A 12,574-nucleotide genomic window follows, 5' to 3' on the forward strand; every position below is an offset into this window, starting at 1 on the left:
GAAAATGTTTGCTGCCCCCACACTGTCGGGGCCCAGCTGCCATAACGGCGAGCCACGGGTATTGTGCTGCACGGGAGACACTGGTCACAAAGTCACCTGGGAGAATGTGGCTCTGCCGTCCCAGTGCCTGACTAGCGGCTTTAAATGCTGTGCTGCTCAGTTCTGGTCTGTCGGTTCTTTTAACTGTCATTTTTCTTGGAGGATGTTAAATGTCTTTCTGTGAGCATGATATGATACCATATAGCACTTCATGGTAATATGATTTCATCATCTGAACCATCGCCTTTATTAGCTATCAAACATTGTGTACTAGAATGCTGCCAGCTGACTTTAGTGAGCATGCCTCTAATCCCAGTGCTTGGGGGACTAAGGACCGTGAACTGTTTGAAGCCAGCCTCTTGCACATTGGAGACCAACCTGAGACACGGGATTCTGTTCCCATCCTCCCAGTAGCTCTGTTTACCTCCAGCTTCTCGGCAATCCCATGTCACCAGAACCTGCTCAGAAGCTGAGGAAGCTCACTGAGGGCAGCAGCCCCCAAGAGTCCGTCTTTCTCCTGGAGTGTGTCCCTCCAGGTCCTCCGACTAGGGAGCCTTGTCCAGAACCCTCCTTTTTTGGCCTGCACTGACGTGAAATTCTGCTAGGAAGTCTCTGCCCAGGTTCTCAGTAGCTGAATTGCCTCTTACAGGATTAGTTGGGCACTCTCCTGAGTTACTCTTTCCAGGGTCTCAGGCCAAATTCCTTATACCGTGCTAGGTCTGTGCCACTTTCAAACAAGTGTGAAATGGGTTTTGTTTTGTATGTTTGTTATCTTTTCTGGAACAGGACTTTGCCACAAGTTCTAGTAATTGCTGATGCTAATCCTTAAATGTAGGTTTATAGTGAGTTGCGCAGTTTACAGAAGAGCAGCTACCGTCAAAAGAGGGCAAATTGGCCAGGCAGCTCATCAGAGTAATGTCGACCTCAGCTGAGGTTCAGGTTGAGATGTTTGAATTCTCAAATCTTTTTAATACTGGAGGAGTGAACTTTTCTATTTAATATTATTGCTTTACTCATTAAAAAATTTAAAAATATTTTTTCCGTTTGCTTTAGAAAGTATTTCCACGTGATCGCAGCTTCCCACTGATTGAGTCAAGTTCCCAGAACCAGATTAGAAAACGGATTGTTCTTGAAAAATTGAGCAAAGTGTAAGTATAGATGTGTCATTCTGGTTTTGAAAGAGGTTTAAATTAACTATTTTTATGAGTTTGCAATTTACAAATATTATCCTTGAATTCTGAACATCTTTTAAAGATTTGAAAAGCTTATATGAATTTCCTCGCTTGAAAACTTTCCATCTTAAGACTGTATCTTTTCAGATATTTTTTAGTAATAAGTTCTTTGTGTAGATGACCTAGGAATATCATAAAGGGAAAAATTGAGATTGTAGACTAGAAAAACAAATTCCCCACAGCACCTTTAATCCTAGCAGAGGTAGCTGAATCTCTTTTGAGTATGAGGCCAGCCTGGTCTACAGAGTGACAGATTGCTCTTCGGGTAAGAAAACTAGAAACCGAAAGAAAAGGACAGCAGCCAGGACAGTGTTGCGTAGCTCTGGGGCGCAGACTGAAGAGCTTGGACTCCTTGAACGCTCCTTTGACTTCTCACTAGTCGTCATGTAGCTTAACCTTTGTGTCTCTTTCAGGACCACTGTTGGCCATGGAAAGCCCAGAGCAGGCATGCCCCACAGAGTGTTTCCTCAGGAAAATTAAGTTCTAGCTTTAAAGAATGTCTAATTTCCTTGTTTTTTCTCTTCAGATTGCCTGGCCTTTTGGGGCCTCTTCAGATTACAATGGGAGATATTTACACTGAACTTAAAAACCTTGTTCAGACTTTCAGGTTAGTCTTAATGTTGTAATTTTTTTCTTCTCTATTATTTTGGCCTCACTGATTTTCGTGCATCGTCTGTGGGTTCACTAAGACACAGGGAGAGTAAGTGCCTTGCCTCTGAGGACTCAGTGCTGTCTTCTCCTTTTGTTTCTGTTGATTACAAGTCCTTCTTGAGCCTCAGTAAAATACATGCTGCTTATCATACATGAAACATTTCAGTCCTTCTAGTTTTTTCTATAACAGGAAAGCAAAGGAATGCATATACAAACAACATATAACATATATATGCTGGAGATGTAGCCTAGGCTATCAAACTTTGTATGTAGTTAAGGTTAACCTTCACCTCCTTGGGAAGTGAAATAGTTGAGAGTTCCGGATTGATAAAACATGCTGCATCCATCCACTGTCTGAAGAGAAGTGCATGGCATGAGCTCACAAACCAGTGAGACCCTGTGGTACTGGGGCACTGGCTCCCTGAGGAGGCAGAACAGACCCTCAGCTTCACGGTTTCCCACTGTGGCCCTCTAGCCAAACTTTACCATCACTATGTTTTGTTTTTTCCCTAAGTGTCCATATTTAAATGTCTAAAATAAATCTCAATAATGTGATTATTCTAACTATTGATTGTTATTATCGTCAGTTGCTTTAGAGACAGGTCATTGATCATACTAACTCAGGGAGGCCAGAATCATCTTGGGATTGGCACAGGCCTGTTGAAGATTAAATGCTCTTCGAAAAAGAAGGTCCAGGCCAAATGTTACAAATCTGATTTTTCTTTCTTATCTCTGTTCATGATGGAAACAGACACTTCCCACCTCATGAGAGGGAAAAATATTTATATATAGTGATGGTAAAGTGATGGTAGAGGGCCACAGTATGGAAACCCTGAAACTGAGGGTTTGTTCTGCCTTCTCAGGGAGCCAGTGTCCCAGTACCACAGGGTTTCACTGGTTTGTGAGCTCAGCACATCTTTAGAATATACAGGCTGACGTAATTCAGCAGTTTTTTTCTGCTATCTGATGTCTCTATGCAGCTCTTGTTCCTTTTTCATTAGTGTTTAAAAATTTAAAGTTAATAAAGCATTGTGTAATCCATCTCTGGGGGTCATTATGACCCCTTGCTGTTTATTAAGCTTGTCTTCTAACGTGCGATTAGATCTTCCTGTAACTGCTTGTCCTGTAGGAGGGCGTGGTATACCTGAAATATGCAAAAACCCTGTTTCATTTTGCTGGAGACATGCTGGAGCTCCATCAGTCTTCATTTGTACAGGTATTTCCATAATTGCCACACGCGCTAATAAACATGTAGTTACAGAACCAGCCTTCTCAGAACTTCAAGCAGTTACCATTGAAATCCTGAATATGTATCTATGGTATGATGCACATGCTTTACTTTTCCAAACTCTGCAAAATGAAGCATCCATTTGTCAAATTCCATTTCTTTGGGTACCTTTTGGGTTACTTCCTGTGGGTAATGGAGTTTGGTTATACAGAGAACAAGTAGGACATTGCCTGGCAATTTCTTTAGATTGTTGCCAAGTGATAGGAAACCATTTCTTCAAACTGTTGCTGTTAACATGGTGTTTCTTGTAAAATTCCAAGGCTTCTAGCACATTTCCTATTAACAGCTGACCAATTTCATCATTGCCTTGTGCTGAGGGGGCTTGGTAGACCCGTATGAGATCTGAAATGTGTTATATACAATGGATTGTTTCTAATTACTTGTAGTTTAATAGAGAAGTTAATTCTGAATCATCCAGAATAAGCTCAGCAGTTTCAATATGTAAAACAACTCTTTCTGCATATTCAGGAAATCGTATAATATCGTAAGAATAGCATACAACTCTGATTTTTTTAGCTGAATCATAAGGGCTCTGAGCCACTTATTTTTCCTGACTTATAACCTGCCTTTCTTGATTTATTTGCATCAGTATAAAATGTAGGTTCTCCAGAAATTGGTGTCCCTTTACTACACGAAGGAGAATCCAGTTAGTTTCTTTTATAAGTTGAAGTCTGTTCCTTTTGGGATACTTGTTGTCAGTCTCTCCCAAAAAAACTACTGCATGCTCTTTGCCAGTGTTCATTTTCTGCCCATAATGAGGCAATTTCAACATTAGTAACAGGTACCATAATTTCTGCTTGTTCTATTCCTGCTAATTGATGAATTCTCACTTTTCCTTTCAGAATCAATTCAGAAATGTTTTCCATATAGGTCTTTAATTTTTTACTCTGTTTATGTGCCAAAAGTATCCATTCTAAGATATCTACTCTCTGCATAAGAATTCCCGTGGGAGAATGAGTAGAAGTCAAAACAACAAGAATATAACACAGCTCAGGATCCAGGCGATCCTCACGTGCGTCCTGCAGTTTCTCTTCTGCCAGAGCCAATTCTCTCAGCCTCAGCTGATAATTTATTGGACTGTTTAAGTCCTTATCACCTTGTAAGGTTTGAAATAAATTACTCAACTCCTGAGTAATTAATCCAGTTATGAGCCGTAGCTAGTTAATAGCTCCCAGCAATTTTTGAAAGTCAGTGAGTTTGTAATTGATCTCTCCTGATTTGTACTTTCTGTGGTCGAATTTTCTAGAAACCTATCTTATATCCTAGATAATAATTGATAGGATCTCCTGTTTGGTTTTTTTTTTTTTTTTCAGGAGTAATTTGTAATGGCCAGCAAGGCAAAATTCTGTGTAGTTCATCAAACATTTTTTTCCTAGGTATCTGTATCTGAATCAGCCAGTAAGATATCATTCATATAATGGTAAATTTTGGGTTGAGGAAACTGTGTACGAATTATTTCTAATGGCTGATGTATAAAATACAGGTACAGGGTAAGATTGTTTAACAGGCCTGGTGGTAAGACCTTCCAATGATATCTCTTTATAGGATCACTATTATTATATGTTGGCACTATGAAAGCAAATCTTTCCCTAGGCTGCTCATTCAAAGGGATTGTGAAAAAAACAATCTTTTAAATCAATTCCTATCAAAGGCATGACTTAGGTAATAAAGAAGGAAATGGGATTCCAGGCTGTAAAGAGCCCATTGGCTGAATCATATTATTTATGGCTCTTAAATCTGTTAGTGTCCTCCATTTTCCTGATTTCTTTTTTATAACAAACACAGGGGAACTTCACAGACTGGTAAATTCCTCAGTGTGTTGAGCAGTTAGCTGCTTCTGTACCAGATGTTCCAATATCTGTAATTTTTCTTATTTCATAGGCCATTGATCCATTCATACAGCCCTGTCAGTTAGCCATTTTAAAGGTAGGGCAATTGGTACCTTTGAAAGCCAACACCTGTTGTGTCCTGCTTATGGACAACCTGGACATTTTGTGACTGTTATCGATAATACCTTTTGATATTTTTCTCCGAAGCATTATTTATTTTATAGTTTGTTTCTGAAATTGGAGGAATGTTAATCTGTGTTTTCATTGTATCAAATCACGCCCCATAAATTCATGTCTCTATTAGCCACACATATAGCTTTAATTTTTCCTGTTGTCCTTCTTCTTGCACTTTGTTTTATCTGAGGTAAAATTCCAATCCCTAGAAGCTACATATTTGCCTCCTGAAGAGGCCAATCTGGATACCAAGATTTTGGTGAAATTATTGTTGTATCTGCTCCTGTGTCTACTAAACCTTCAATTCCAATGCCATTTATTTGTATTTTTAGCTTGGGTCTCTGATCATTTAGAGCAGTTTGCCAAAATATTTGTTTGGTGGTCTTTCTTGAATTTCTTGTTTTATCTACTGAACCTGTTCTGTCCTTGATTGCATCCAGAGCAGTGCTATTTTAACAACAGGCACTAAATCTTTTAATTGCTGTGTGGATGAGTTTCTCCAATGCTGACAGGGAACAGTTGAATCAAGTTTGATATCAGGGTGTGTGGGAGGCCCACCTCGGGCGTTTCCCGAAAGCAGAGAGTTGCCTTGTCACTCTCTTGTTGATCTGCGCTCTTTAGGCCAGTGCCTGCCCTTGCCTCACCTTCTGGATACGCCAGAAGGCTGGGGACTTCTTTTTGGATTATCTCTAGAAAAACCATTGTTTCTAGGAAAGCCTTGCCTGCAGATGGGCATGCTTACCACAATTAAAACATCTGCCATTTTGAGTCCTAAGTTTTTTAGAAATTACTTCTCCTATCAGATGAGTGTTGTAAACATGAGGTCCAATATCAGCCCTTACTCTAATCCACTCCTCTATTGGTGCTGATCTTCCCTTAAAGGTCTAATCACTCTTTTGCATTCTGAATTAGCATTTTCAAAAGCCAAAGTTTCAGTTAGTACTTTTCTGCTTTACTGAATCTAATAATAGTTCTATTTATAGCTGAAGTAAATCTTTGCAAAAAATCACTAAAGTCGTCTTTTGGGCCTTGTATAATTTTAGTAAATGACTTGGATCTCTTTCCTGATTCTTCAGCCTTATCCCAAGGATTTAAAGCTGCTAGACAACCCAGTGCTAAGGTGTGATTATCAGATTCAAACTGCCTTTATAAACCAGCATATTGACCTTCACCTAGCAACTGATCCTGGCCTGACTTCGTTGTTCTATGACCTTCGCTTTCTTTTTCCACCACGATTGCCATTGTAAATGAGGACCAAGCTCCAATATTGCTGTTGTCATACCTTTCCAGTCATGAGGGATAATCAACTGTTCTCAGTTGATTGTAAATTTAATATCTGCTTAACATAGGATGAATGCATACCATAGGAGATGACTGCTTCCTTAAATCTCCTCAAAGCTAATATGTCTATAGGATGCCATTTAAATTCCATATAACCTTGGGGGTGCCATCATTTCCTGGGTGGTCTTGTATAGTAACTGGGTATAGTAAGGCTGCATTTCTAACAACTTTAGGCCTCCCCCTCCAGTTTCATCATGCTGTGGTGTGGTGGGCTCTTGTCTAAAGTCCTCTGTCTATGTCCGAGAATTTTCCTTATTCTCATTTATAGGTCTTTCTAAGGCTTGTCTAAATCTCTCTGCGTATTTTTATTCTCATTTATAAGTCTCTCTAATTTTCCTTCTAGTCTTGTATCTTATCAATGCACTTGTCATATTTTTATTTTTCCTGTTTCTCTAAAGTTTTTTTTCTTAGAGCAAGTACAGAAAATCATATCAGCTATTAAGAATAAATTAAAAAATAAGAAAATGATAGTAATTATAATTGGTATTGAGCTAATTTGAGTTATGTTGTTTAGCTTTTCATTTAATGCTTCTATTTTTAGGCCACCTGGAGTAGCATTAACAGGGTTCTAAAGTCTTCCATTATGGTAGTTCCCATCCTTAATTGTCTCCTGGAGGACTTCCCACATGACCTACCGAATCCGATGGCTTCTCAGTTTGTCCATGGCTGGAATGGTCTGTTTGTGGAGTCATGTCATTCATTGGAGCACCAAATGTTTAAAAGAAGGAAAATCCCAACCACTCTGTTTTACCAATAAAGATTCAGGAGTGAGGCGCTGGGGTGAAAACGTGCTAGCTCAGAGGCAGAGAAAGCACTAGCTGACCTTCCATCTCAGCTCAGGTCAAATGGAAACCCAACAGCTCACTAGCTCAACTGGCAGCCCAGGAGGAAAAGGCCAAAAAACCCAAGTCCGAGGGCTTGCTAGCTTAAGGCCCAAAAAGCCAGGGAGCTGAGGAGCTGAAGCAGGAAACAAGGTTTTATAGTTCACAGTGTTGGGGTTCACAGTGGGGTCAAATTTCCTGCAACACTAAGTTGTCTTTTCTCTAAAAACTGTGGGTCAGAGTGTACAGCTCTAGTAAAGATGGCTTTCCCTGACTGCCTTCAGGGAGATGCCAGATGCTCTGAGGGAGAAGGGCTCCTCAGCTTCACCTATACTTCCTCTGAAAAGATGCGCTGTGGCTGGTGCTGACTGCCATGGAGAACTCCTCAGTCAGTACTGACCAATGGGCAGAAGTTGACATAAATAACGATACAAAGAACTTGTGAACAGCCATTTTCAAGCCATTTAACAACTACACGTGCGCTGCTTGGCCCTGGAGACCAGGTTCTGCCCAGACAGCAGTGCAGCTTAAAAGCCCCCTAGGTGATTAAAATGTGCAGCCTGCACAGCCTAATAGGGCTCTCTGGGGAACTTTCACGCTTGAGCACAGAGCTGCCCGCCACACACACACACACACACACACACACACACACACACACACAGCCCATCCAAGGCAGGCTGTGACTTAGCATTTCCCTTCTCACAGAGCAGCCTCCACCCAGGCTGCCCTAGCCTGAGAGATATACATTAAAATCCTGTCAGTGACATCCATGATAAATCAAGACTTTTTAATGTGACTTACTTTTAAATAACATGTGTGCCTAATAACCGTGCGGGTCAGAAGAGAAAATCAGACCCCTGAAACTGAAGTGATATGCGGCTGTGAGCCACATGGCATGGGATTGGGGAACTGAACCCTGGTCCTTTGGAAGAGCAGCCAGTGTTTTTAAGCCCTGAGCCTCCCTCCACCCCCTTTTGTTTTTTAATCATCAGTTAGACCATGGTAAACATATATGTTTAGCATGTATAATAAAAATTCTTTGGATCAGCAATAGGAAACAATTTTGATGTCCTGTCGACATAATAGAAATCCTGAGAAAAAAGCAGAATCTCTGTGGTTTGATTGAGAACGGCGCCCATGGGCACATATGTTTTTGAATACTTGCTCTCTAGTTGGTGGAGGTTTTTAGAAAGGGTTATGAGGTATAGCATTGTTGGAGGAGGTGTATCACTGGGGTGGGCTTTGAGGTTGCCTTGGTCATGGTACATTGTCAGGGCAATGGAAAAGTGACTAAAACAGCCTCTTGTGTGTATGCCCCCAGTACCTGGAACAATGGTATGGATTACACACGTGTTACATTTTTTTTCCTGAGTGACAAAATGAACTCATGAAATCTTAAATATATGTTAACTGAGAGGTTTAAAAACCAAAAACAAAACAAAAAAAACCCCAGAATTTTAGGCCTGATGGGGCACACTTTTAATTGGAGGCAGGGGTAGGCCAATCTGTGTACATTCTAGGCCAGCCCAGGATTACATAGTGAGACCCTGTCTTGCATGTGCGCACGCACACACACCACCACCACCACCACCACCACCACCACCCAAACGAGCGATTGTACTATACTTCCTGTCCTCTTTATGTCCACACTTACCCTGCTATTCAAGCTCTTTGTGGTTATTGCTGGGTTCCATTTTATTTGGTAGTAGAGAGTGAACAAAAAGAAAAGCTGTTAATTCATGCTACTTACCAGGCCGCAGGGCTGTATGCACGTTCTAGTATACACATACTGAATTACACATAGCCATGCTCTCTTCTCTTTCAGTACATTCCCCACTTCCTCCATGCACGGAGAAGCAGGCTGGTACTGAAGGGCGAGAAGGGCTAATGTAGATAGCCTGATGGGGAAGGAACAGTGAGCTGCATTGGAGTGAAGGGCGAAGGGGAGATGGGGCAGGCTGCTACTGTCTGGAATGCACAGAAGGAACAGCCTGGAGACAGCCAACAAGACAGTTGGTGCTTGCCCAGCAAGCCTGCCGACACGAGCCCACACAAAGGGGGAAGAAGCCAGCTCCAAAGAATTGTTCTGACCTCCACCTGTGCCCTAGCACACAGTCAGCACACGTCATAGGCACATGCTGAAAGGAAAAAGATACGAAACCTGAAACTGCTCTTCCAAAGGGGCCTGAGGGAGAAATGGGGAAGGAGGGGGGCAGAAACTCAGGGTGTGTGCATGTGTATAAATTATATATGGAATTGATTGGAATGACTTACAGGGTGCAGTAATTTTTTTGTTGGTGGTGGGTTTTGTTTTTTGGTTTGGTTTGGTTTTTTTCTGAGACAGTGTTTCTCTTTGTGTAGAACTTGATCTGTAAACCAGGCTGCCCTTGAACTCATGGAGCTCTGCCTGCCTGTGCCTCCCAAGTGCTAATTAAAGGTGTGCACCACCACCCTGAATCCTAACACTCAAGTGGTGGCTCACAACTGTGTCTCTTCAGTTCCAAGGGATCCGATGCCTTCGTGTGGCCGCTGAGGACACTGCACACACATGATGAACAGACACGTGCAGAAAAAAACACCCATTCATGTAAAATAAAATGAAAAAAACTGAGAACAGGAGTGAGCCTGACATAGTCACTGAGCAGCCTGATAGGCCTGAGAAGGCAATCAAAGGCAAGAGGAGGAAAATCTGAGCCATAGAACTGGGATGGAGACTGGAAAACTCAGCCCTGCCTGAGCGTGAGGGACACGTGTTCATGCCGCGTGTGTCAACTAGACCGTCAGATACAGAAGCGAGTGAAGAGATTTCAACTCTCTCTGATGTTATATAAGACAGCTATCGGATGATTGATGCAGAAATCCTGATTGGAGTGTCCCCTGGCTGCCGGGACTTGTCTGGGCCCTTGGTTAAATAGGTGAAGAATACAGGTCTCTTCCCCTCAGGCAAGAGAACAGTCATGGGCAGAAGCCACGAGGGGGCATGAGGCAGAAGAACATGTACAACATGCAGGAAAGCTGGGAACCGGAGGACAGGAGAGGGGACTGGGGACGGGTCTCCGAGGGACTGGAGGAAGACAGTGCTTTGGACTGAAGCAGCCAGCACGTGTCTGGTTCTCACTCCTGTGCCATCCGAGTGTGTCGTATTTGCTATAATTAGTGCATATAAATCTAGAGCATTATATTAATGGGTGTTCAGGACTCTACTGTGCTACACTTTATTTTCCTCTGTTATAAGGAATATTTTGTTGCAATTTCCATATATCATTATACATAAGTGAAAGAGACTTTTTAGACTTTATATCTAGATGTAAGCTGCTCATATATGTATTCAAGACTTATTAGGTATTGCCAAATACTTAATTTTTCTCTAGAGAAGACCTGTTCTTACAGTTTGATGAGCTAGCACTCAGACTCTGACATCCCTTAGGTGCCTGCTGCCACCCGAGCACAAGTCACGAAGTGCTCAAGATTACCAGGTGAAACTAAGGTCAGAGCAACTGACTTATTGGTAGTGTCATTCAGTGATGATACAAATCACGGACGTCGGTGGTGCTTTAATATATGTACTCTCATTTTCGTCATTATCTTCATGATCCTGTTCTAGCTAATGATCCTATTGCTCAAAGTCTAAGGGTGGGGCTGGACGCTTCCTTTTGAGAGTGTTACGATGCATAGCCTTGGCAGGCGGCTATTGCATCTGAGCGCAGAAGCTAAGCAGGTTTGGGCCTGTTACAGCCTGGGTGGGAGACAGTCAATGGCAAGTCCTAAGTTACAGCTGCTTTATTGCACTACTGAGTCTCCCCGAGAAAGAGCACAGATATCTGCAAATACCTCTTAGACATAGTAAATCATAACTCTTACCAAGAACTAAAATTCAAGGGTGAATCTTGATGTCTTTCAGATTATCAAATAGAAACATTATACACAAACCCGTGGAATGGACTTTAATCGCTGTGGTGTTGCTGTCATTGTAAGTACTCTCTCAGATTCTACCTCTAAATGAATGGTTTGGCTAGGGAAAACAGCCACTGCGTTTGCATACGGCCTTCAAGAATGCTATTTCCATATTTTCTGCTTTACGTTCCTCATTTATATAATGAGATAGTTTCCATGTAAAGGGCCACACCGTATTTTGAGAAGCTGTGATTGTTTCCTGTGTCTCTACCATCTTACAATAATCTATTCCTCATAAATATGATTTATCTTTTGTTAGAATATCCCACCTTACAAGATTTATGAAAGTGTTATATTCCATTGTTAGCATGTATCCTGTTAAGACTGGATGAGCTTCATTGTTTTATATCTGCGTTTTTACATGTATTTTATTGTTGGATATAGTTTGGCTTTAGTAGTGGTGGGTAACTTATTTTGTAAATGTACATTTTAAATGAACAGGTTTAAAGGAGCTGCAGTAAACACACAGTGTACATGAAACATTTAAAACTCACTCACCTTTTAAGAACCACTGGTGGCCTCTAAAGCTGTTTTTTTTTTTAAAGGGTTAAAGCCATTTATTAGGTGTAGTATTTTTCAGCTTGAGCTGAGAAGTCTTCTGAGGACCGCTCACCCTGCTTTCTGCTGCTGCCAGGTGTTTGCTAGGTCACCGGAGCCCATAGGCAATTGGAAACGTTCGGCCGCTCGTGGGTCACGGGATGTTCTGAGTCGGCCTCGTGGCGGCTCCAGCCCTGCTCGCTCTCTCTTTGATAGTCCTTTGGTCTGACATGTGCCTCCCCATCCCGAGAAGGCTGTGTGGGAAGGATTAGCATAGGCTCCAGTGAGCCAGAATCTGTGTCACTCAGACAGATACAACTCAGAGGATTCATTAAATCAGAACACAGAAAATAACTTTACTTGAATGCTCTGATATAAATTTTTAATCAACCCTAAGAACAAATCTTTTGTTATTTCTACTATTCAGAGTTCCAGTTGAATTGGCAGTTCATGAAAATATCTTATTAATTTTTAAAAGATTTTTCTACTTGATGCAATGTGTAAAGACTTTGGTCGCTGACAAAGTGTCAATAGCTGTGCTTCCCCACAGTATAGCATGCCTGGTGAAACACTGGTAGACAACTGTCTTAACTACTGTGTAACTCATTTCACTAAGAGGGAAGCAGTGTTTGGGCTGACACACTAGAGGCATGAGCACTCTTAGAATCCCCCCTCCTGCAACTGAAGACGCGCGGGGCCTTTACCTTC

At 41.7% G+C, this 12,574-nt stretch overlaps 1 protein-coding gene across 2 annotated transcripts in view; it reads left to right on the forward strand.

Annotated features, from left to right (window-relative positions):
* The window catches only part of Rpap2 (RNA polymerase II associated protein 2), a 59,917-nt gene that overhangs the window by 19,367 nt on the left and 27,976 nt on the right, over nucleotides 1–12,574 (forward strand). For both annotated transcript variants that reach the window (XM_055611722.1, XM_055611721.1), the window contains exons 9-11: nucleotides 1,093–1,187; nucleotides 1,798–1,878; nucleotides 11,277–11,345. In XM_055611722.1, coding sequence (XP_055467697.1) covers nucleotides 1,093–1,187; nucleotides 1,798–1,878; nucleotides 11,277–11,345 — 245 coding nt within the window. The remainder of the gene's footprint in view (nucleotides 1–1,092; nucleotides 1,188–1,797; nucleotides 1,879–11,276; nucleotides 11,346–12,574) is intronic.

Source organism: Psammomys obesus, unplaced genomic scaffold (assembly GCF_907164565.1).
Source record: "Psammomys obesus unplaced genomic scaffold, mPsaObe1.curated_primary_1811, whole genome shotgun sequence".
NCBI classification, from domain to species: domain Eukaryota; kingdom Metazoa; phylum Chordata; class Mammalia; order Rodentia; family Muridae; genus Psammomys; species Psammomys obesus.